Genomic DNA, 27,289 nt, shown 5'->3' on the forward strand with positions numbered 1-27,289 from the left:
AAAAAAAAAAAAGAAAACCAAAATGCTTTTGGGAGTAATAGGATTTCAATTTTTTTTCAACCCTCTCTCTCTCACTGTTATTCTCTTTTTACGTACATATATGTTTACAATATTACATACAAATACAATTTACATATACACACATGTGTATGGTGTGTAATAATGTTATAATATTTTTTTTGTTAATTTTTTTTTTTTTTAATTTAATTTTCATCTTCTCGTTTCAAACGAGAATATGAATTCGATCAAGGTTTTTTTTATTTTTAGTTTTGCTTTTTTGATTTTCGTGAACCCAATGAGAAGAATGTACCCAATTGAATTGAATTCAATGCACTTCGTAACGCGTTATAACCTTAAAAACATTGACCCGAATAAATTGTGTCTTTTTTTTTTATTTTTTTTTTTTCATTTTATTTCTTCTTTCTTATTTCTTTATAAAAATGCATCCATTGAGTAAATCTTTTCGCGTTAGTGTTAGAACTTCAGTTTTATTCTACATTTAAAAATGTCATTTTTATGCGGTATCGAGGTAATACGAGATTTTCACGTGGGATTTCCGCAATGTGCTCCTGTTTCCCACTAAACGCCGATGCCGATGTAATTAAATAATAATTAAGGCAGCGTGGTGCACCAGTGAGAATATTTAAACCATTAACGGGAAGAGAGATCATTTTCTTTCTTTTCTTTTTTTTTCTTTTAGTTTCTTTTCTACTTCTTCCTTTTTCTTTTTTTCTTCTTCTCTTCGTTGCTTTAATGTACGATCTCTTAGGAAGAAGACAGAAAGAAAAAGAGTAAGAGAGAGAGAGAGAGAGAGAATTATCGATCCACACGTTTGGCCCTATCTGCACATTAATACCTGAGCTTTCTTTACTCTTCAACATCCTGCGAATCTACAATGTTCTTTACTTTGAAAAATGTCTATCAACTCAAACTATCATATATATTCATATATTTAATGTTTGTGTTTATTCTTTATAGAATTTAATAAATAAATTCTATAAATTCTAAATATATAAGCTGAACTGTGTGTGTGTCTCACTACAAAAAATACAGTTTATATTTATTAAATCATAATTAAAGTTATCTTACATTATTTACAACTTTCTAACCTACAAATTAGAGAAATGACATTTAAGCCTATTCTTCTCTATCTTTCTTTAATTGCTTTAACTTCTTCAAACTTCTTTCCCTCTCTTCTATATCTGTCTAATCTTTATCTTCTAGTATATTCTCTTATCATGTGACTTCAATTGTTTTAACGCCCATTTACGCGCCAAAATTAAAATGGGTTTGTAAATTAGTATCTGTACTACTTTATATATAGTATTAGGTCTACTGGAAATTTCTATCCATTTTTAAAATAAAATAAAATCATAAATTATTAATCATAATTTGAACAATTAATTAATTTAATTACTTTAGAACTCTTGCCAACATGGTGGCAATTTGTATTGGGATCTCTAGCACTTGAATACGCTATCTGGTGGCTAAATTCAAAATTACATTAGATAGGTCGAATTGCTACACCACGCCCCTGCTAAAGATTCCAATATTCTATTTTAAGAAATGGGACCTTACCTCTGGTGACGAAAAATTGAACTAATGTTTGTTTGAACGAACAGAATTTTCCGGTAGACTTAATATATATATATATTACCTATATATAATATATAATATAATGTTTGTCTATTCTATATATAATAGTATAGTAAATTAGATTACCTGTATATATAAAATAGTACACAGATACTATATATGATGGTTAGATGTTGTAGAAATATTTTTTATTAAATTATATTTTTAATGAATCACACATATATTTGCAATATTTCATTTAAATTTTGAAAATACCTGTACACACGTATCCATATTATTTTACGTATATTTAAATAATTGATATATGATATACATACTGTGGTGGTGAGGAGGCGGGGGGGAGGGCGAAGGGAGGACAGGGGAGAAATATGAAGCATAGATTTTTAATTAAAATTCAATATATATATATATATACATATATATATATGTGTGTATGTTTTAATCATTACGCGAAATACTCAAAGCGTATAATATTCGTGGGTTATGTATGCTTAATTTTTCCCTTTTTTTTCCCTTTTTATTTTCAGATATGACTTTAATCATTTTTATTTTTATTATTTTTTTTTTAAATAAATGATAACACGAAAGTAACGTTGAACATGTTCCATTTGATGCTTGTTATTTTGTAAAAGGGTAAAACTTTTAATGAATTTATCCAAAATGAGATAACTTGAGTGAGAAAGAAAGAGAGAGGGAGAGAGAGAGATGACGATGTCTTCTAAGAACTTCGGAAGATCGTTTAAAAGTTTCATTTGAGCACCACTGAAAGGAATCTAAGCAGGAGAAAGAACGTTATACCACGCTACCCTCGTTTTTTCCCCTTCTTTGTCTCCCTATCTCTTTAGCTATCACTCTGTCTCTATCTCTATTTCTCTTTCTCTCTTTCTCTCTCATTCCTTTTCCCTTTTTACCTCAAACAGCCTCTTCCGTAGGAGTCTGTAATCAGTGCAGCTGACTACGGATGACTACGGTTAGGTCAGTGAATTCGAATTTTCTCTAATTCTTTTTTTTTTTTTTTTATTAAATACCTTTTAAGTATTTTCTTTTATTTTATTTTCTTTCTTTTTTCTCTTTTTTTTTTTTTTTGGTTAAAAGTAAATTTTAATCTAGTCGTTTTAAATTAAAACGTTATAGAAAGAACATTGTTCAATATTGTCCTAGTCCTTCTATGAAACATTTACTTTTTTTTTGTAGATTTTATACGATAGTTTTGAAGTTTATTTTTTATAAATAGGGTGGGGGGAGGATTAATAGGGATTTTTAAAAATGTAGTGGTTGGTATCGATCATTAAAATCTCAGTGATATTTACACCAAATTTACAGGACGATGTGGATGATTCTTGAGGTTATAATTTGTAACGTAATTAAATTTATAAACGCGTTTGATTGTTTTAATAATACCGCACAGTAATAATGAAACAAAAGAAAAGAAAAAAAAGAAAAAAAAGATAAAAAAAAGAAAGAAGAAAGGAAAATAAAAAAATGGCGGGAAAAAAGCATCAATAATATTGTACAGTAATAATTGAAAAAAAAAAAAACAAAAAGAAAAAGAAGAAGGAAGAAAAAAACCAAAAAATGGGTGAAAAAATATGGCTCCAAAAAAAACCAAAAGAAATAAAGAAAAAGAAAAAAAAAGGAAGAAAAAAAATAAAAAAAAGTGTGCATCAAAAAAAAAAAAGAAAAAACAAAACAGAAAGAAAAAATTCAAAAAATGGGGGGGGGGGAAAGGTATGGATCTCAAAAAAAAAAAAAAAAAAAAGAAGGAAATTGTGGCTCGGTTTTTAACGAACCTCGAAGAGAGAACGATTACTTTTTTTTTTTTTTGCGGCAAATTTAGAACGACGATCGATTCGCGAATTTCAAGCTGAAGCCCAAATCCGTCTTCTGCAGGAGTTTGGCGAACCAAGTGTATATATATATATACATATACATATGCATGTATTTGCCGTCTTTTACTGTATGCGTGTGTGTGTACCACGTATTTTTGGCGTTATCTACTACGTCCCAGTTTTTCACCAAGGTACCAACCCTAACGCGTTCAACAATGGTACTCGCGCGACGACGCTTTTAAACCACAATTTTTTCCTCATCCCCTTCCCCCACCCCCTTTTTTTAAACTCCTTTTTTCCTTTTATTTTTAGAAAAACACAACGACATCTGCCGTTTGAGAAATGCTGCGCCTTTTTCTTTTTATTTTTTTCTTTTTGATTTTTTTTTCCTTCGACAAAGCTCATCCTCGTGTAAAGCTTTAACGTAACACACGTGATACACACACATACACATATACAGACAATTCGAATGCGGGTAATGCAAGTAGAAGCTCTGCATCGTTTTCTCTGTAAATTTTGTAAAACACATGGCATGGTTGAACTCATTTTATTTTTGATTATATATATATGTATATTGTATGTATAAAGAAAAAAATATTTTTATATGATTTGTTTAAAGTATATATATTAAAAATGCATACAGTGTGATCTGTAACTGGTGGTACAAGCGAAAAGGGGGTGATTCTACGTGAAAAACAAATCGAAGATATAAAATAACAATTTTTCGATTGAGGCTTTGTTTTCGAGAAAATCGACTTTGAATTTTCGCAAAGTACGCGTACACTTGATCATGTCTCGTTATAATGGACATAAGAACTTTTCATATAAGAATAATCTATATACATATATAGGTTAATTCCGAAAAGTTCGTAGGGTATTTCCGAAAAGTTCGTAGGTTATTTCCGAAAAGTTCGTAGGTCCGTTATAAGGAGACATGATCAAGTGCATCATAAGTCGCAGGGTTGCGAAAATTCAAAGTCGATTTTCTCGAAAACAAAGCTTAAAACGAAAAATTATTATTTTATATTTTCGATTTACTTTTTCATCTAGAATCACCCCCTTTTCGCTTGTACCACCAGTTACAGATCACCCTGTACATAGGTTAGTTTGCAACACTTGTTGATTACGAACAAATACTAACAAATTCATGAAGTTATTTAATTCATCAAGCTATCGATTATGAGAATAATCGATATCTGTGACTGAAATATACTTGGCTATTTCCAATGATTATTTTGATTGAGAAAATATAACCTAAAATATTTTAATGATCGTAGTATCTAATTGGTAAGTTCAAATTTTTAATAGAAAAGCTTTTTTCATACTTTACTACAATTATTAATTATTATAGAAATTATTTCTAATAACATACAAATAATTTATATAAAGGTAATTAAAATAATTTAATTCTAACCTTTATTTTTAATTTATTCGTATAATGCAAAAATTGTTTGAAATACGTCAATTATTTTTTTCTTATAAAATGTTACTGATTTTTCTTTTTCAATTATTTTCATTTTTTTTTTTTTTTCAAATTTTGTATCTTACCTTTTTCCATTTATTTTCTTCCTTTCCCCCCCACCCCTCTCTCTTGTCACATGTTATCTCATTCATTTTTTTCCTACGCCATCTTTTTTTTATATACGTAAGATATAATGTAGGATGATTTATGTTTCTATAGTAAACACAGATAAGAATTTTATGATTTTCCAGATGCATTGATGACTAACAATAGGTCAGCAACAATTGTGCACACCTAATAAAAAAAAAAAAAGGGAAAGTTTCAATTCTTAAGGTTATCTTCTTTATAGTTTTTTTTTTTTTTTTGAATTTTCATGAAATGTATCACAGATTGAGAATAGAGATGATCTTTATGTATTTTATTTTTATTTTTATTTTGAAATATCTTTTCAGTAACGAAAGATATTATTTGTAACAATTTAACAATAAATCATACACGGATAATTTGTGTGCTTTAGAAGAAACGGAGAGGGATAGGAGGGTTTGCACATTTTTCATAATCTGCGCCATTTTAATTAACATATTTTCCTGGTTTTTCTTTTTTTTTATTATTCAAATAAATTTAAACTCCAAGCATTTTTCACTCGAAACAATAAAATTTATATATTTATATTTATTTTTATATTTATTTTTACAATTGGAATGTAAATCGAACATACCAATTTGTTAATAGTACAAAAAAAAAAAAAAGAGAAAGCAAATAAACGTATTTAAAATAATTGTTAAATTGTTATTCGTACGCACACATTGCAAAGTACATTTTTTTTTAAATCAAATGTAATTTGCAATGTGTAAAAATTCAATCAAAAAATAATTTTAATATTCACTATTCTTTTATAATGATTATTTTATAGCATTTATTATTATTATCATCATCATCATTATAAAAACATTAACGTTTATGATAAATTTCACTTTCTTATATTAAATAATGACTGATATTTATAAAGTCATTATATACCGTGTTTATTAAAATAGAAGAAAGCTGGTAAGAGCTTACGAATTTCTTTCTCTCTCTCTCTCTCTCCTTCTCTCTCTCTCTCTCTCTCTCTTTCTCTCTCTCTTTCTAACTTGAAACGTATAACGGTGTGAGCGTCATTTTCTCCCACTATACCGAGAAACAGGTATATACTATAGTAGTAGGGGTAAAGCCAATAAGATACGAGCTCGGTATTTTCCAGTCGGCCAGGTAGTTTATTCCTAATCGTTCTCCTCCTCCCCCCTTACCTCCCTTTTCGGAACAGTTAACCTTCCCCCTCCTACCCCTCTTGAAAAAAAGATAGACAAATTTACCGACTTACGTTACTTTTCCAGAAATATTCTCCTTCGACAATATTTTCATGTGAGTATAAGAAAATTAAAAAAAAAAAAAAAAAAAAAAAATACTAGTTTATTATCAACCTCGTACTTTTACCTTCTTCCCCCCTCCCCAACCACCCCCCTCCTTATACTTCAGGATGTGATATGTGTGATTTCCATGTGTAATATGTTACCGGCAATGTAAATTGATAATGAAATATGAGAATTTTTATATACTTTCACTAGGTATTGTATAGAATGACAAATGTATTATTTAGGTAAAGTATGAACAAAAAAAAAGGTTTTGATATGGTTGCTTTAAATGACGTGCATTTTATAAAAATATGAATGTTATATTTTTAAAAAATAATATTTAAATTATTAAATATATAATATATAATATATAATAATAATAATAATAATAATAATAATAATAATAATAATAATAATAATAATAATAAAATATAAAAATAAAAATGTTATATTCTGAAAAAATAAATTTAAATTATATTAAATATAAATTATAAATATATAATGATAAATATAATATACATAATAATAATAATAATAATAATAATAATAATAATAATAATAATAATAATAATAATATATAAATATATAAATAATAAAATATAAAAATACAAATATTATATTCTATAAAAATAATGGTAGAAGTTATATTAAAAACAAATTAGAGATCTATTTCATACATTGCCCGCTAGCTTTTTCAGGCATTATATATAATACCTAGGCATTCTATAGAATATCGGATCTCAAACTTTGCTGATGACATATATAAAAAAATTTTAAAAATTAAAAAAAAAAAAATATATCAATACACTGTATAAAAATTATTAATCAAATAACCCTGAAACAATTTCAAATATTAATAAAACCAACCAAACCAACCAAATTAACTAAACCAACCAAGACGAGTTAGCAAGATATACTTTTGTATATACAATAAGAATAAGAAGAAAGTTACAATGAAGTAGATACTAATAGTAACAATAACATTAGTAATAGTAATAGTAATAGTTGTTGTTATTGTACCATACAAGATGGTGTGTGCGAAATAAAACCAACTGACGACTAACGACTGACGACTGACGACTGGTTGCTTGCTTGCTTGCTTGCTTTTGCCTTTAGTTAGAAAGAAGGAGAAAATAAGAAACTCCTCTTTTGCTCCATGCTCTCCTCTCTGCTAGGTGGTCTTCCCGGTTCAGCCTGAACAACCCAACAGACCGCAGTTGAGCGCGCGACGTAGTCGAGTGCGGTAGTGGTAGACGTTTGCTATCGTCGTGTTGATTGGATTTTTTTTTTTTATTTGGGTTGGTTGTTTGTTAAGTAGTTAATAAACATCATCTAACCCATAATATTAACTTTAGTTATATTATTTAAACATTGTGTAATACATTTATTTACATACATATATATATCACACATATAAATTATTTATTTCGTATATATGTGTATATATATATATGATGTTCGTGTATAGGTGTATTCGTGATCAACGTGTATTTTCCCCTCTCATTGTATTATTCCCTACCATTGTGTTATCTTTTTTTCTCATTCGTACGTTAACGAAACAACCGCCGGTGCCGTTCCTTTCCAACGAACTTTACCACCCTGTATCCTTGCTGGATACAACCGTGACGACGACCAACGTGTTATCATCGTTGTTGTTGTTCTTGTTTCCTGTACAACTAGGAATAACTGGACTTTCAACAATTTGAAATACATATACACACATATACTTCCAAGAAGATTGAAAATAAAGAAGAAATTTTTCAAATAAAAATAAAAAAAATCTATTCAAAAGAGAGAAACCTTCGAAGAAGAAAAAGAAGAAGAAGAAGAGAAAGTTTGAGAAATAAAAGGAAAGAAGAGAAAAAAAGGTTCGTACAGGGAACAGGGGAGAGGGGAAAAAAGGACGCTTTTATAGTCCCAAAAAGACAGGGGGAGGAGGAGGGGAAGTTCCTCTTCTACTTCTTCGTGTAAAAGTTAACAAGGGTGGGGAGAGGACAAAAATATTAGGAGAGAGAGAAATTTAGAAGTTAGTATAAGTATAGTGATCTAAGAGTGTTACACTGTGGACTAAGACGAAATAACTCGTGCTCTCACCTTTTATATATCATAAAAGGTATATATATATATATATGTATATTGTTTTTTTACGTTTTATTTTATTTGTTTGAGTATCAAACATTTTTTGTTTTTTTTATTAATTTTTATCTCATTTTGTGAGTGTTCTGCTGTTGTTGCGCATTCCTACCTTTCTTTATCTGAATACTGTACCTTTTCTTTTTTTTTTTTTTTTTTTTTTCTAAACACTCTATATTATCTGTTGTTTTCTTGAACCGTTCTCTTTTTTCAAACGGAAACATCTCCTCGAATTACTGGTGTGTTGTGTGTATGTGTGTGTGTGTTCGTTCGTTCGTGAGAAAAGGAAACTATGAACAACTGCGTCGTCGTCCTGACGACGACGCTTCTTTTTTCGTTCAACCGTGTGCAAGAAAAGAAATTGGACAACAACTACTATTACTACTACTACTACTATTACGACACGACAACCTTAAACAAAAATAATAATAATAATAATAATAACGTTGAACGATATTTTTTTGTTCACTAAATTTTTCATATTTTTATTGCAATAACAAAAGCAACGTTTTAGTGTCTCAATTTTTCTTCTTGTATTTTTCTTTCGTCATTTTTGGTTGGTTAGAAAGAGGGGTTTTTTTTCTTTTTCTTTTTTTTTTTTTCAAAACAACGTGCGTATCGCCTCATCTATAACCTTAAAAAAAAAAACAAAATACTACGAGGGACTTAAAAATGATTGAAATAGGTAAGAACGCAAAACTTTTTCTTTTCTTTTTTTTTTTCTCTCGAAACAGTTGTTTCTCTTCTCCACACATTATTTTTTTGCAATTTGAAAAAAAATGCACGAGTGTTGTACAGTAGATATAACTGTGTAGTAGTAGTAGTAGTAGTAGTAGTAGTGACGTAATTCATCTTCCACGAAAGGATTACGCTGTGATTCGTAATTTATCATATTATGTTAGCAATTTTAACAAGAACGATAAATATCTCTTCGTAAAACCACCAACCAACTTTTTTCCTCAAATATATATATATATATATATATATATATATATATATATATATATATATATACAATATATTTCAATAGAAAATAGTTAATTACTATATGATTTAAAAGATAAGATAACGAGATAAAAAATATGATGTTTTAACGTTTAACACGTTGAACGTAAGGTGAATTCTTAGAAAAATTCTTGTCAGGCCACAGGCGTTACTTTGTATTGAAAAGAATATGAACGTGTCAGTCACTTATGACTGACGTGGCCTAAACATAATGTCTAGTGTCAGTCACCGATGACTGACGTGGCCCTCAACGTGTTACAACTTAAACACACTGCACAATTTTTTTTTTCAATCTTGTGTTTCCACAGTTATTAGTATTCTTTTTTCTTCGTGATAAAAAACTAGTTTTTGATAAAGACAAAAAAAAAATGAAACAGCTTACGAGTAATCTATGTCAGATAACGATAGAACAATTGAGATTTAGAAAAAGAGAGAGAGAGAGAGAGAAAATAGCTAAACGTTAGGTCACGTTTCCTTTTGTTCGATCTTTTATCGCTTTCGTTGTTGCTGACGCATGTGTCTAGATTGCTACCCGATTCTTCTTTATATATTCGTGTTCTTTCCCAACCTACCCCTTCCGTCTCCTTCTTCCCCTTTTTTTTCTTTTTACAAAAGTTTCCCTCTTGTGGTTTGTTTTGCCAAGTGGATTTTCTGTTTCCGCATATTTTTCGTATTTCTTTTTTTTTTTTGATTTATGAACGATGATTATAAAAATATTTGAACTCGATTAATTTTATTATCTTGAAAATCTTTTGGTTTGTTATTTTTGTGTGTGATAAGCTATTTATATATATATATATATATATATATATATATATATAATTTATTATTGCTGTAATAATAATATTTTAATTTAATATAATATATTATTTTAATATTAATTTAATGTATAACATTTTATTATATATTAAATTTATTTTTAATTAAGTAACATATATATATATATATATTTAATTAAATATACCGAAAAAAGAAAAACAATATTTTGAAATATGTTTCTAGGTTATATTCTCGAGAGCAAATGTTATCTAATGACTTTTACGATTACATTGTATTGCTTGAGTATTTTTTTAAGGTTTAAGGTTATCACCATATGAGTAATATAAATAAACGCTGTTTATTATATTGACACATTCAAAAAAATAGAAAAATGTATACATTTATATTTATTATTATTATTATTATTATTATGATTAGTGGGAGAGAGATAGACGAGACATTATTCGAGAAAATAGTCGAATTATTGAAATGTCATTTGTGTTTTGTCTGTCTCTTACTTTCTGTCGTTTATTTTCTTTCTTTGTGGAAAGAGCAAAAACCGGTTAGTTTTTTTTTTTTTTTGTTTTTTTTATTTGTCGAATATCCCGCGTTCAGCAGAGAATAGAAGGAGACAAGGACTTTTCGAGTTCTTGTCGAAGAAGTTCCTTGAAAGTGAAGTTTCACACTACCCAAGGAGAACCAGAGAGAAGCTACCTTCTTCTTCTTCTCCTAGGTGCAGTTTGTAATTAACAACGAAACTAACTGCCATAGTCTACTTCTTCGTCCTTCATGTTGTCCTTCTTCTTCTTATTCTTCTTTTTATTCTTCTTCTTCATCTATTACTCGTTGTCTTCACTTATTCCGTGCAACTTCGTTTTTAAAGATTTCATTAGAAGAACAAAAATTAAGAAAATGAAAGAAAAAATGTCCTGCTGGTTTCGTTTCGTTTCGTTTCGTTTCGTTTTGAAGAAACTTTTGTGTGTCGTCCGTCCGTTTAAGATAAATTCTTTTTCTCCGGTTGTCAGACCGTTAATCCTAAAGTTGAATGACTTACCTAGACGTGTCTTATCGTTTTGCGAATTCTTTCTTGCTACCTTTACACAAGGACAAATATATATATATATATATGTGCGTGTGTGTTTGTGTATTCTATACAAATAAAATTTTTCACGATTATTTTACGTTGTGTTTGTCTGTCTACTATCCTGTTTGTGTTTATATATGTGTGTATGTGTGATGTGACAAGTAGACGAGTTTAAAAATAAATTGTTCTAGATTTGATTATTTTCTTTGACAAAAATACTATGAATTTCTATCTCCTTTATTGGAATTTTTCTTTTGGACGAAAATATTTCTTTTTATCGATTTTCAATTGGAAATTTTAAGATAATAATATTTGTATTTTAATTTAATATTTAATTAATATCACATTAATATCGGATTACTGAAGAATAACCATAAGTGAATGTATATTGTTGCATTCTCGTTTTGTTTTTTGTTTTTTGTCTTTTTTTTTTTTCATTATTTTTACAGATACGTTTTTGTTTGTTACAAATTATTCAATGAATATTTTTCGTTCATTCATTTATTCATTTTTGTTTCGTCATTCAGAAGTAAGTTTTTCATTCATATATCCTTTGTTCTTTGATTTCGTCATTTTTATTTATTTAATTTTATAAATATTACATCATTGTTATATTTTTATTTGTTATATCAATTTATTTTTATATTTTATTTAATGTTTTATATCAACTCTGGGACAATTATTTTTTTTTCTTGAAATACAATTTTATCGATCAATACAACAAAAGAGTATTAAAAACAATATCTATATATATATATTAATAGGTAATAAAAAATATATTTAAATATTTTATAAATAGTTAAGAATGTTACATGAATATATTAAACATTTTTTCTTATGATTTTGTCACTTTTTTTTTTTATTTAATTTTATAAATATATTACATTGTTATATCAATTTAATTTTATTATATTTTATTTAAATTTTATATTAACTCTGTATTGAATCTCAAACTAGTATCAACAATGTATTAAATATTTGTCCTTTTATTAAACTACGAGAATTCGTATGAAATTGAATTAAAAAATTTTCCACAAAAAAATCTTACTTTCTCAAACATTTACCTTTCTATTATTCTCTCTCTCTCTCTCTCATTCTCTCATTCTGCGAGAAAAAGAGAGAGAAAGAGAGAGAGAGAGAGACTAAGAACATAATACCCACAGCAGTTTTATTTCAAAACATTACCACCGATCGTTTCACCGTGTCATTTTCTTTCCCATTTAAGGGAAACTCAAGGTAAACTTATACCTCGAGCGCATATACGGGCGTCGTCATATTTGTTCTTTTACTTCGGTTCTAATATATACCAATGAATAAAAATTAGTAAACGTAGACAAAAAGAAAAACAAAATAAGAAACAAAAAGAAAAAGATTAATGAAAAAGAAAGTATAGAACATAATATAACAAAAAATATATCTATTATTCTTACAATAAACGTAGTATAAGTATAATTAACCTACATGAGAATGATGTTATTACGTATACGTATGTGTATATATGTATATATGTATAAATGTATAAATGTATATACAGTGTGTGTGGTCTTATCAATTATGTTTATAGGACACTGAAAGAGACATATAATATACTCATGAAAAACTTATCGTTATATCATAATGAACCATTACTAAATATACACATATATACACATATATTAATACTAAATTATACATATATATATATATATAATTTAATAGTAAATATACTATAAAATATTTTACTATATATTATTAATATTATAAAATACTATTTTTTTTAATAATATAATTTAGTAATACTAAATTAACTTAGTAATACTTTATTAACAATAATAATTAATATTAGTAATACTAAATTATATTATTTAATAATACTATACTATAGCATACTAATATTATACCAATAATACTAAATTATTTTATTATATAATTAAATTATATTTATTATAGGTAATTTAATTTAATATACTAAGTTATATTATTATAATTATTATATGAATATATAAATAAATATAATAATAAATATTATAGGTTAATTATGCTTATACTACGTTCGTTGTTAGAATAGCTATTTTATGTTTCTTTTTATGTATATATATATATATGTTATTAATTATTATATTATATTTATATAATAAATATAATTTAGTATTTATATGATTTGAACTAAATTATATTTATTATATAATATAATTGAATAATATAAATATAATAGGTTAATAATGCTTATACTACGTTGGTTATTAGAATAGCTATTTTATGTTTCTTTTGATATATATGTTATTAATTATTATGTTATATTTATATAATAAATATAATTTAGTATTTATAATACTAAATTATATATAATATATTAATAAATACTTATATTACTTTTTCATTTTCTATTATTCTAACCTAAAAAATTGATAAATAAAACAAAAATACATACACACATATATATATATATATATTATAAATGATTGGTTATAATTTTATTTCGTTACTATCCTCTTCTCTCATGTTGTGAAATGTTATAAGTGTCGATCAGGTTCTCTCTCTTGAGAGTATTGAAAGTTTTCTTTAAATAAACGCTACTTCGAGTGGTGAACGAGACTTATGCTTTTATTTGCTTCTTTCACGTGTTAGAAGAAGAAAAAGAAGAATAAGAAACTAGAAGAAGAAAAACAACAAAAAGTAGATGGTAGTATTAGAAGATGAAGAAGAAGAAGAAGAGAGAGAAATCGATTATCCGAATAACATGAAGGATGACGAACGATCGAGAGGAGGAGGAGGAGGAGGAGGAGTAGAATACTCGTAAAAATTAGATACACATATATACGTTGGTTACTTTATACGTGTTTTCTTCTATCTTTATCTTTTATATTCTTTATTTCTTTATTTCTTTTACGCTTTTACGGTTACTCCGTCAAAGTTTCGAGGTTTATACTTCGACACACGGTTTACGATGATTCTTACTTCGATGAAAGGTGAAACGTGTTACGAATAAAACCATATATATATATAACTATGGTCGATATATCGTTCAATGTAAGAAGAAAGAATATAAGAAGTTGTGATTTTTAATCTTTTTTGTTTTTTTTTTTCTCTCCTCTATAGTAAGTCGTACAAAGTTTTATAAAAAAAGAATAAAAAAAAAAAAAGGGTAAGGAGGGATTAAAAATCGAGCATCCTAAGTTACTAAACTTAGTTGTTAACTTGGATTCTCCATTTTGTTATTTTTTCTTTTTTTTCTTAGTTGGTTTTAACGTAAAATGAAAAAGTAACGAACTTAACGTTTGACTCCTCTTTCATCGGGGATTTGCGATTTCTTTTTCGTGATCCGCTTTACCGATGATAAAACTTTTCAAAGAAGAAGAAGAAAAGGTTAAAGAAAAAGGTGGGATGATAGAAATAAAGTTTTTCTTTAAGAAATCAAACAAAATTCTATCTTGTTTGCTTCCTTTTTTTAGTTGAAGGTGTAGATGAAATTACTTTTACTCTTAGAAAAAAAAAAAATTAAATCACAAAAGAGAATTATTTAGATTGATTAGATGTATATTATAGTTAGTCATGTATTGGAAGTGAACAGTTAATGGAAAATGAATGATAGAGAGAGAGAGAGAGAGATAGATAGATAGAGAATAACCATAACATAAATATTTACTACTAACCAATGCATTTTCTCTTTGTTATCCGATTGCAATAACGATCCACGATCCCTCGGATTGTATTCATGTACAAAGAGAAAGAGCCACATATGGGTTTCATCGATGCACACGTTACATGAAAAGGTCGAACTAGCTTTGCACCTGCTTTGTGTGTTCCGATGTTGTGATAATCTATTGTTCAATCCCACTAGGGGCAACTATCGTAACACGAATATAACATATATATATATTGGTAATAAAAATACAGAAATGAAAAAAAAATAGAAAAATCGATTATACGATACAACGATTTGATTTGAAACATTTTTACTTCACTGAAAAAAAAATTTAAATGTTTTATTCACGAACAACTGAATTATAATAATTATTACTATTATAATTTGTATTTTTATATGTTATTGGTTTATGTGAGTCCAAAATATGACGTTGTTGTATAAATAAATGTTAGGTTATGTTCAAATGTTTCGCGCACTTACCGAAATCTATGACCAACAGATGGTGCTGAACTTACTTGTATCTTTTTTTCTTATTTTTTTTTAAATTATTAAATTATTTTTTGATTTGAAACATTTTATACTTTACTGACAAAGATTTCAAATGTTTTATTCACGAACGATTAAATTATAATAATTATTATTATTATAATTTGTATTTTTATATGTTATTGGTTTATGTGAGTCCAAAATATGACTTTGTTGTATAAATAAATGTTAGGTTATGTTCAAATGTTTCGCGCACTTACCGAAATCTATGACCAACAGATGGTGCTGAACTTACTTGTATCTTTTTCTGTTTTTTTTTTCAATTAATTAATTATTTTATTAATTAATTAATATTATAAAAAATTAGCTGTATACAAATGCAACGTTGTATCAAAATTTCCAAACAATCGATAAAGTATTATATTTTTTGGAGGTTATCACGGATTAGGTACAAACTTAATTTACATTTTTATTCATATTATAAATTTATATATTATTAAAAAATGAAGAATTAGTGTTGCTAATCAAGCATAATTGAGATGTAACTATAATTATTAATTTAAAGGGTTTTATTTTAATTGGTTGTCATGTTGAATGACAGTAATCGAATTAGATTCAAAATATTCTTGTGATAGAGGTTAGAAATATCATGTGATTAAATTTTATAATATATTAAAATTATAAATGACATTTATATATTTTGATTGAATACATCGTGTCACAATTATTATTATTATTATTATTATTATTATTATTATTATTATTATTTATTAATATAAATATCTAACAGAGTGTATCTTATCATAAAGATAAACTGATAAATTGATATTAGCAACTTATACGTTAATATGATTCACATTTTCAATATAAAAACCTTCTTTTTTTAATATTAAACTGATAAAATTGATTAACAGAAACAACTCAAAATATGATTCATCATTTGATTTTACAAATATAAACTATATATATATATATATTTCTCAATTTAATATCATTGGAACACATTAATACTAATGAAATTATTTTGACGTTTGATATTTCCTACAATTATTATTATTAACACTTAATTGGATTTTAATTAAATCACACCCAGAGAATGATTTCCAATTAAAATCAAATACTCAAGGATTTATTCAAGTGAAATGTAAGAAACATTTTAAAGATCAATCTTCCGAATTATTTAACATTTTATTCGTAATAATTATTACGCGTATCTCACACAAAACTTACATCTCGTTTTACATACATTTATTTGCGTCAGAGAAGAGAACACATGATGGGGGTTAGGGGGTGGGGGGAGGGGTGAAGAAGGGGGTCGGGGGTGGGGGTTGGGGGGTCCGATCGATACCGAGAAAGAGCTTTCTGCGTCCCTTTTATTACTTACACGACCTCCGCATACTGTGAATGCAGTTCTGTTCGACGGGTCCCTTCGAGAAGGGCCGAACAACGAGAACGAGAACGAGTATAAGAAAAAGAGAGAAAGAACGAGCGATCGTTTCAGCCGAAAAAGAGAGAAAGAAGAATTATGCGGGAATAGAAAGAAGGATGGAATGAAAAGGGGAGAATCGGGGGGTGGGTGGGGGGAGGAAGCGGAAAGGGTCGAAAAAAGGTTCTCGACAAAATTCCGTTGCCACGAAACCCGCGAACTTTTCTATTTTTTTTTTTTTTTTTTTTTTTTTATCGAGTTCTTATAACTTTAAATCACTATCAAAGATTCATATTACACTGATAACAATTGTAATCTAACGTATTATGATAATAACTTTTATGATTTTTTTATGGAATTTTTTTTTTTTTTAGGAACTTATAGGATTGGAAGTTACTAAAATGAATATTATGTAAATGAAATGTTATTTTTTAGTGATCATGATGTAAGTGAATATTTTTGTAATAAGATCTCAGAGATTTAAATATATATATAATTAAAAATTATATTATTTATAATTATAATATAATTATATATTATATTGTATTAATATTATATAATTAATATATTATAATATATAATTATATTTATAGTAATATAATATTAAATGTGAATAAAATATAATATTATATTTAATAATATATATTATAATTAATATAAACAATTTGTTTATATATTAATAAAATTATAAATTAATAACAAATTAAATGTATAATCGATATATTACAAATATATGCAGAATTGAATTTATTTTACATATTTTATTTTTATTAGTATTATTATTATTATTATTATTATTATTATTTTGTTAAATATGTGAGTATTTAAATTTATGGTGTATGTAAAATAAAAATAGAAATTTTTTGTAATAAAAGTATAATCATTTAAAACATAATTTAAATGTCATTGTATTATCATTATGTTAGAAAACGTTTGAGATATGGGAAAGTATGAAATGAAGTATAATATATATATATATATATATATATGTTATATGTGGTTTTAAGAAAGTAAAGTTGAAAGTATATAATCTTTGAAAGAAAAAGAAAAAGAGAATTTACGAATGATGAAATCGTGTAAAATACAGTTATACGTACGTATGTGTATATATATGTGTGTGTGTGGGTGTGCGTGTTCCTTGTTACTTTGATCAAAATCGGGTGTTTCAATCAGAGCGCAAAATCGATTACCCATACGTCAGAATAGAACAAAAGTATCGCACGTCGCTTATTCTTGTTTCCCGATTGGTTGCTAGCTTTCGCGCGTCTGTTCACTTATAAAAGGGTTCTTTCCTGATTGCTCTTTTTACTTGATTTTTTTTCTCTTTTTATTTCTTTCTTTTTTACGTTTTTCCCTTTTTACAACACTCCAATTTGCTAACAATTTAAAATATGATATAAAGGGTCTATTGCGAATTGAATGAAAAAAAAAAGAAAATAAAATACCCCAATTTTTATTTACAGTTATTTCTCTCTATATATTTTTTTTTTTTTTAATTAATTATTTGAACGTTATTTTTTTTTTTTTTATTAATTATTTGGACGTTATTTCTTTTATTTTTTTTATTAATTATTTGGATGTTATTTTGTTTTATTTTTTTATTAATTATTTGGATGTTAATTTTCTTTTATTTTTTTTATTAATTATTTGGATGTTAATTTTCTTTTATTTTTTTTAATTAATTATTTGGATGTTTTATTTTCTTTTTTTATTAATTAATTATTTCGGTGTTTACTTTCTTTTATATTTTTATTAATTATTTGGATGTTATTTTGTTTTATTTTTTTATTAATTATTTGGATGTTAATTTTCTTTTATTTTTTTAAATTAATTATTTGGATGTTTTATTTTCTTTTTTTTATTAATTAATTATTTCGGTGTTTACTTTTTTTTATATTTTTATTAATTACTTGGATGTTTACTTTCTTTTATTTTTTTTATTAATTATTTGGATGTTTTATTTTCTTTTTTATTAATTATTATAAATGTATATAATCTCTTTTTTCCAATTAATTATTTAAATATTATTTATTTTAATAATTAATTAATTTCATCTAATTTAATTATATCATCCCAAAATTCATATTTATTCGTAAAAAATATTTCTAAAAATTCACCACCACCATCACTACTTACAACTACCAATCATCAAATAAATTATTACAGCATGGAATATTTTTCTACTCTGACTAAATTGCAAAGATTAAATAGAAAAGAATATTTATATATAAAAAAAAAAGTCTACAAGAAAAGAAATCAGAGATAGAGTAAGAAGAAAATACAGCAACCACAACAACAACAAAAAAAGAAAAAAAAAGGAAAGAAATAAAACTAACCGTAAGAAAAGAGGAGTTATTTTAACTTTTCGATGTTAAAAGATAAACCAAGAGGAAACAGTAAGTTCTTTTATACTTGGGCTTACTTTTTTATATGAGATGGTGGTAGTCGAAGGTTACTAAATTGCTTGAGAACCACTGTTGCGTGCACCTTGCTTTAAGGCTTCGTTTTCACTGCACTCACATCAGCTGCAGCAAGCAAGTAAAGCAAGTAAAGCAAGTAAAGCAACCATCAGCATCATCGGTTAGACAGTTGGTAGCAATTTTCAGATAATATCTTTTAATCTTTAAATATATCTTTTCATCTCCTATTATTTTAAATACATATATATATATAAATTTATTTATCATCGTAATGTATCTAGATTATTCATATCTAATGTATCATCACATCAGCATAAATTATTTATTATTTATTGCTAAAAATTGTATTTTTTTCTATTAATAATAAAAAAAGATAATATATTGATTCGTTATCGTGACCAACATCTTTTAATCTCAAATATATTTTTGCATCGTATTATTTTGTATATATATATTTATTACTAATTATTCATGTTAATGTATCATCAACGTTAGCATAAATTATTTATAATTTATTGCTGAAAATTGATTCTATTTTTTTCTATTAATAATAAAAAAAAAATATATATATATTGATTCGTTATCGTGACCAACATCTTTTAATCTCAAATATATTTTTGCATCGTACATATTTGTCATTTATTATTCATGTTAATGTATCATCAACGTTAGCATAAATTATTTATAATTCTCACTAAAAATTGATTGCATTTTATTTTATATTAATAAAAAATATATATATATATTGGTTTGTTATGGTGATCAACAAAATAAAAAAAGAAAATCAAACAAAAAAGATACATCGAAATATCAAAATTTATTTAACAAAATTATTTCACTCGTGTTATTTAATTATTCCTGTTGAAATGGATACTAGGATGATGAGGTGGGGGAGAGGTGGGGTTGAATAAAAGATGTAAAATGTAATTTAATGGGATTTAATGCTGCGAAAGTAAAAGTTAACTTTTACCTAACAATAGTTAATGCAACACAACCTATTTCATTCCATTATTTTAACGTTACTCATAAAACAATACAGTATATACATATATATATATATATATATATATATATATATATATACAATTGTGTGATACATGTAGCAAATCTCACGAAACTATATGAAAAGTAATTAAATAGCAAATCGCGTGTCCTTTACTTCACCACCACCACCACCATCAAAGTAATGTGACGCTTCAATGGCAATTGTGACCCTGATGATGATTAACGACGAAGTATACTTGGTTGTTGGGTTTATTCTTTATGCTTTCACTAAAATCATCGAAATGCACAATGCAGTCAAATCAAACCGTTAGTCAAGAAAAATTCGTGTCGTTGCATTGGTTGGTTGCTTGTTTGGTTGGTTGGTTGGTTGTTTGTTGTAGTCTTCAATGATTATTATTCATTTCTTTTATAGTAAAAGAAATTATCGATCTACCTGGTGATGATGAATAGTAGTGGTAGTATTAATGGTAGTGGTGGTTGGTGAGAAAGAAGAGGAGGAGGAGGAGGAGGAGGAGTGGAGGTATCGTCGAACTGCTAAAAGAAGAATATTCATTTGAAAAACACGTCAAAAGAAAATTTTCTTTTCTTCCTATTGGTGAATAGAGAATCTATTGTGATCTACATTTTATTCACGAACCCATATGAGAATATATATATATATATATATATATATATATATATATATATATATATATATATATATATATATATGTATGTATGTATAACGGAACAACGAATATTCGATAGGTTTCTTCTTTACCTGCTATGAACGAGAAAAAAAATCCTTTGATCTTGATTGAAATTAAAAAAATAAAAAAATATTAAAAATTGAAATATAAAAGAATAAAAATATTTAAAAAAAAAATAAAATAAAATCAAGTAAATAAAAAAAAAATTAAATAAAATTCGACCTCGATTTTTGGATGAGATAAAAAAAAGTTTTGTATTCCAAAACTACGTACGTCTATACACATGCACACACATACATACATATATATGTATCTTGATTATCGTGATATGGGTTAGGGTGTCGCTTTATCTCGTATGGATCTTTCGTAGATGAAAATTTGTTTCTCACGTAGAGTTGTTGGTTGTAAGCTCCTTCCATGGTTGGTATGCACGCGAAGCATGGCCTCGACTTTGCTGCTGTTACAGCGAAATATAATGAGGATTACTATGACGACGACGACAACTACGACTACGACTACGACAACTACTATGACGACTATGACGACTACTACGACGAAGGACTTGCATTCGTACTCATTTGCTCATTCGCACGTGCTTGTCGTGTCGGTGCATTATTTTTAAATGCGAAATACGTTTCGAGAAACAGACTGACTGACTGACTAACTGAGTGAGTGAGTGAGTGAGTAAGAAGGTGAAAAAGAGAAAGAGAGAAAGAGAGAGAGAGAGAAAGAAATACACACGGATAAACAGAGAAAAAAAACGGTAGCACTGGTGGAACGCAAACACCTGTTAACTCAACATCAAAATGCGTTACTAATTAGCGTTTTATTAATAAGCTCGACGCGTTAAAAGACGAGAGAAGCTTAGTACTTTATTATTATTATTATTATTATTTTAATACTTTAAGTTAGATACTAGCATTTTTCTTTTACTTCTACTTCTATTTCTTTCGTTCATCTTACTATCTTTTTTTCATTTATTTTATTTTTTGTCGTCGTCGTCGTCGTCGTCGTCGTCATCGTAGTCGTGTAGTGTTGTTTCCCCCTGCACAAAAAAAAATATTCTGCAACACGTTTTTTTCAACAAATTATTTAAAAAGGTAGACTTTAATGGGTAGGTGGGGTGGGGTGGGGTTGGGGGTGTTGTTAGGGAGAAGTTGACTGACACGTGTAAAGAAAATTTGTTTCTTTCTTCTATACATATGTCTATACATATATAAATATATACATATACATATATACATTTTATTTTTCGTTTAATTTCATTTCTAGTTTATTTATTTATTTATCTATTTTTTTTTCTTTTTTTTTTTGTATTTAAAGAAAATATACCCTACAGGTAAATGTGAAAATACGTGTGTATTCGGTCGAGCAGTGATGCGTAAAACCACCAGACACTACTACCAACACTAATACATATTTTTTTTTATCTTTTACACATACACATGGAAAAATAGAATGCACATATACACGTACATACATACATACATGTATACATATATATAGAGAGAGAGAGAGAGAATCGTTCGTGCGAATTCGTTGCTCGTCGTTCGGTTCGTATCTCCATCTCTTTTTCTTTCCCCCACCTCCCCTCACCACCTCCTCCTCCACCTCCTCTTTTATGATCCCGCCTACAGAGTTTTGCTCCGCTTTTCGGTCATAAACTTTTTTTTTTGCCCTTTTTTTTTCAGTTTCGCTTTGCTGAGTTTTGAATGTGTTTTCTTCCTACCCCCACTCTACCTCCCAACCTCCCCCCCACCATTCTCATACGTCGTTTCGTCGTGTGTGTCTCTTTTCATGATTCTGTATCTTTTTCTTTTTTCCCTTTTTTCTTGTTCTCTTTTAATACCTTATCTAAATTTATGCCACGCTCTCTCACGTGAGTCAACTCTCCCCTCCTCCCACCCCTCATTCTCCACCCACTCCTCCTTCTTTCTTTTCCTTCTCCTATTTCTTTACCACGTTTTTTCTTCGTCCTTCGGATGTTTTAATCCCTTATTCTTGACCCAATATCATTTAAGACGTCCTCGTAGAAGTGGATCGATTTAATTGGGTTCAAGGATTAAAGATTTTGTCGCAAGAGATCAATTTCTAAGAGAAGATTATCTCAGATTCTTTCAAGATTTTTCGAAATGTCAATATAAAAATACAAAGTGGAACACACAGATACATATAACAAGAGTCAGATATAATAATAATAATAATAATAATAATAATAATAATAATAATAATAATCGCATGGGATTAACATGCATGATTCGTTTAGACCACGTTGCTAACACACGTTGGCTCTGCTGAGTCACATGGCATTACAGATCTCATATGTTAACTTCGTAGATATTCCAGATGATATTCCAATATAGATAAACAGGTAGATAGTTAGGTGTTATGTATCAAATTTTTGTATTAACAATTTGTAATAATTTAAAAGAATTGTTCTAAAAACAATTGTGTGATTCCAGATTAATTGTGATATTCCAGATGATATTATATATATATATATATAGATATATAGATAAACAGGTAGATAAATAGATGTTAATTATACAATTTTTTTATTAACAATTTGTAATAATTTAAAAGAATGGTTTTAAAATAATTGTGTGCGTTTTTTAAATTGATAAAACGTTTAAACATTTGAGTGTTTAATACTTTTATCTACAATGTTTTGTAGGAACAGAATAATTTATTATTAACCACATTCTAATAATAAATTATAATTAATATAATAATTGTTAGTTGTTTATTAAACTATTATATATAATTATTATTAATTAGTTTTATTATTATTATTATTATTAATAAGTTATTATTAATTATTTAATATAATTATTATCTATACATATAATAATTATTTTAATAATTGTTAATTATTATTATTATTATATATTATAATAATTGTAGTTTTTGTTTCTATAAATATAATTCAATTAATTAATACAAATATTAAATTATTTTACATTAATATTAACAAACACGTATATATTCTTCGAATGATAAGATTAGTAATTTTTACTAAACGTATATATGCGTCCATAGCACTCAAAGGATTAAACATTTCAATCTATTTTCTATTTGAAATTATTTTTTTTAGATTGAACAAAATCCTTCCAAGCCTTTCTGAACTTTTAATGCATTCTCGCGTGACTCGATAGATCTAATTAAAGTCATATATATATATATATATATATATATATATATATGTATTACAGATACCAGGTAACTAAATAAATCTTTAGTTATATAGGTCAAAGTGCAAATCTTTGATATATAAATGACTTATGATATTTCTCAAGATATTAATCATTCCAGACGTTTGATTTAAATATTAAAAATAGAATAACATGTAACATAAGTAACTGATGCAAAATATTAATTTTGATAATGAAAATCATGTATAAATAAATAAATAAATGTATATATGTTTAGGTGGTTTTCTTAACGTAACCAACGACCCATCACACGTTTAACCGTAAAAACGTCACGTAGAACTAAACTCCCTGGTTTTTCCTCGTGTCGGCACGTAAAAGTCATTCCTCCCATTGGTCTCTTTCTATCTATTCTTTTTGTAACGTGAAAAATAGAGATAGAAAGATAGAATGTATTAAAGATACCGAACGAGTTTCTGGTATCTATCTTGTGCACCTAATTTTGTTACTTCGAGGGTTTTCGATCTGACGTAAGATATCGATTGCTTACGTTACAATTATTTGTGCGTTTAGGTTTTGCAATACATATACAATCACACTCCCACTCTTTCTGTTTACCTATATATATATATATAAATCTTTCTTCAATATATATCTATATATATATATATATATATATATGTATAGATTCTTGAAACATTTGGTTTACTCTCAAGCCACGTTCTTCTATTTCGTGAATTTCAACTCTTACAACAGAAAGTAGTTTCAAGATGAAAACCATTTTTCTTCTTCGATGTTTCAAACCCCCCACTCCCACCCCCAATCCCAACTCCAACCCCAACTCCAACCCCGAAATCTCACGTTTTAAATCGCTTTCGTCCATTTAAGTGAATACGAACGATTTCTATTTCGAGACATTATTCGAGTATTCCGTTCACCGATGAGATATTAAAACGTAAGAGAGAGAGATAGAGAGAAAGAGAGAGAAAGAGAGAGAAAGAGAGGGAAGATCCATTAGCTCGTAGAAATTAGTCATTCTATTCTAGAACGTGGAAAATTTTCTGGATAAAAATTTCTCCTCTTTCTCTCTTATCTTATTTTTTTTTCTTTTTTTTTTTAAAAACGTTCGTTCGTGACGAGTTTTGTTACATAATCTTGACGTATTGGGGGTAATGTTACGGTGAAAGTGGTGTACGAATTTTTTTTTATTTTCTTTCCTTTCTTCAATTGAAATTTTACGATATTTCTATCAATCATTTTTCACAATAGATTATCTTTACAATATATGTGAGTCATTTATTTTGAAAGTGAAGTGGCTTAACTGCATTTATGTACGAATTGAGACCCTTGAGTGAAGGGTTTCCGTTTCAATGCAATTAAAAATATACGTAACGAGTTATACTGCTTAAAATATATATATTATTTAATATATATTTATTTATATTTTAATATAACAAATTTTTTTTTATTTTTGGAATATATATATATACATTATATTAATTATATTAATATATTAATATAATATAATATTATATTATACTAATTATATTATAATATAATATAATATATATATATATATATATATATATATATATATATATATATATATATATATATATATTCGTATTTTTAATATAACGAATTTTTGTTAAACTATCTTCCACTTACCCCATAATTGATTTTTGATTTATATACTTCCCCTTTTCCCTACCCCTACAAAACTTTACTTATATATATATATGTTTTCTTTAGCATAATATATATTTGCATCGTTGATGTTTAAAGTTATCGTTAAATATTCATGTAAAGATAATAGATATAACTACGAAGTTAATAAAACTATAATATTCTTTTAAGTTGAACCTTTTTTTTCTTTTTTTTCTTTGAACAATAATATTAATCTAACATTTAAACAACCATCTCATTTTCTCTGTCTTACTTCATTATATTACTTGAATTATTCTTTCCTCGTTTTCTGTTTCGTGTCAAGGAACGAATTGTTTACGCTTTATAACTAACCATGGCAAGTTTTCACAAAGAAAAAGATGATTACGATGGAGGAGAGAGATGGTCGGTGGTGATGGTGATGGTGATGGTGATGGTGATGGTAGTGGGATGTAACGGAAATTCAAATAGTTTGTGAAACAATGTTTGGTTCTTGTCTAACTGACAGGCTTACTCTATAAATCGGCTGTTAAAATAATATTTAGTCGTTTCAACATTATTTCTGTGTTCGTCTACTTCTCTCTCTCTCTCTCTCTCTCTTTATCTTTTTCATCATTTTCAATTTATTCTATCTCTTTTGTGAGAACATGAGATGAACCAAAAGCAACCCATTTTCAACTCCTCTTCTTTACCCCCGTACTGTGTGTGTGTGTGTCCGTTTCTTCTTGTTCTTGTTCGATCTTTCATCTTCGGTAACTCAGGACCGACATTGTAATTGAAATTTTTCGAATTCTCTCTTCTATTTTGTTCTCTCTCGTTCTTGTATTATTTAAGTAAACCCAAAGAGAGGTATCCGAAATTTCTTTGGAATGTAACATTAAAACTTTTTTCTTTAAAACCCCCACCCCCACCCCCACCCCCACCCCCCTTGATTTTCTTTGTTTGTTTGTTTTTTTTTTTTTCTTTAGATAGAAAATCTTTTAATATTAATAAAAAGGACGTTGTTGAAATTGTTTGACTAAACTTCATTTGAATCTTTTATTAGCTAACTGATAGGGTCTGTTACGAATGTGTACTCGTTTTTCATTAAAAAAAAATGTATTTGTGTGTGTGTGTGTGTGTGTGTGTATGCGTGTTCATGATATACCAACCACCATCCACCACTTTTAAATATCTGTGTTAACCCTCTATGGGCCCGTGTAACTTTTAAGTAACATATTCATTTTTCAGCATTTTACTAAACAATTTTAATTTTTTTAATGAAATGTCATATTCATCTTAATTTTTAAATCTTTCCGAGACAACTAATACCATATACATGATGGTTACTAGCATAATTAACATAAAATAACAAAATAAATGTTGTACCAACTGTCTGTAGTAAAAGCAAGTGAAACCTTCTTTTTTCATTGATATTATTTTTGTTTCTGTCGGTATTTACCGAATAAAAAATTATTTATATAGTAGTTCTGAGTTGGAAAATCCATAAAGACTAATTTTTTTGCATTTCAAATATCATTTTTTAAATATTTTTTTATGATAAAGTTCTGTTACTTTGAAGTAAC

The 27,289-nt window shown here is 27.0% G+C and overlaps 1 protein-coding gene across 1 annotated transcript in view; it reads left to right on the top strand.

Annotated features, from left to right (window-relative positions):
• The first annotated feature begins 9,012 nt into the window (after window positions 1-9,012).
• Lapsyn (Leucine-rich repeat activity-regulated protein at synapses) overlaps window positions 9,013-27,289 on the top strand; it is a 31,743-nt gene continuing 13,466 nt past the window's right edge. Inside the window, 1 exon segment of the mRNA XM_089179082.1 lies at window positions 9,013-9,096. Within this exon segment, the coding sequence (XP_089035208.1) occupies window positions 9,084-9,096 (13 nt within the window). The 5' untranslated portion in view covers window positions 9,013-9,083.

This window comes from Polistes dominula, unplaced genomic scaffold, assembly GCF_049000335.1.
Source record: "Polistes dominula isolate Pdom_NZ unplaced genomic scaffold, Pdom_raw_medaka contig_37, whole genome shotgun sequence".
NCBI classification, from domain to species: Eukaryota; Metazoa; Arthropoda; class Insecta; order Hymenoptera; family Vespidae; genus Polistes; species Polistes dominula.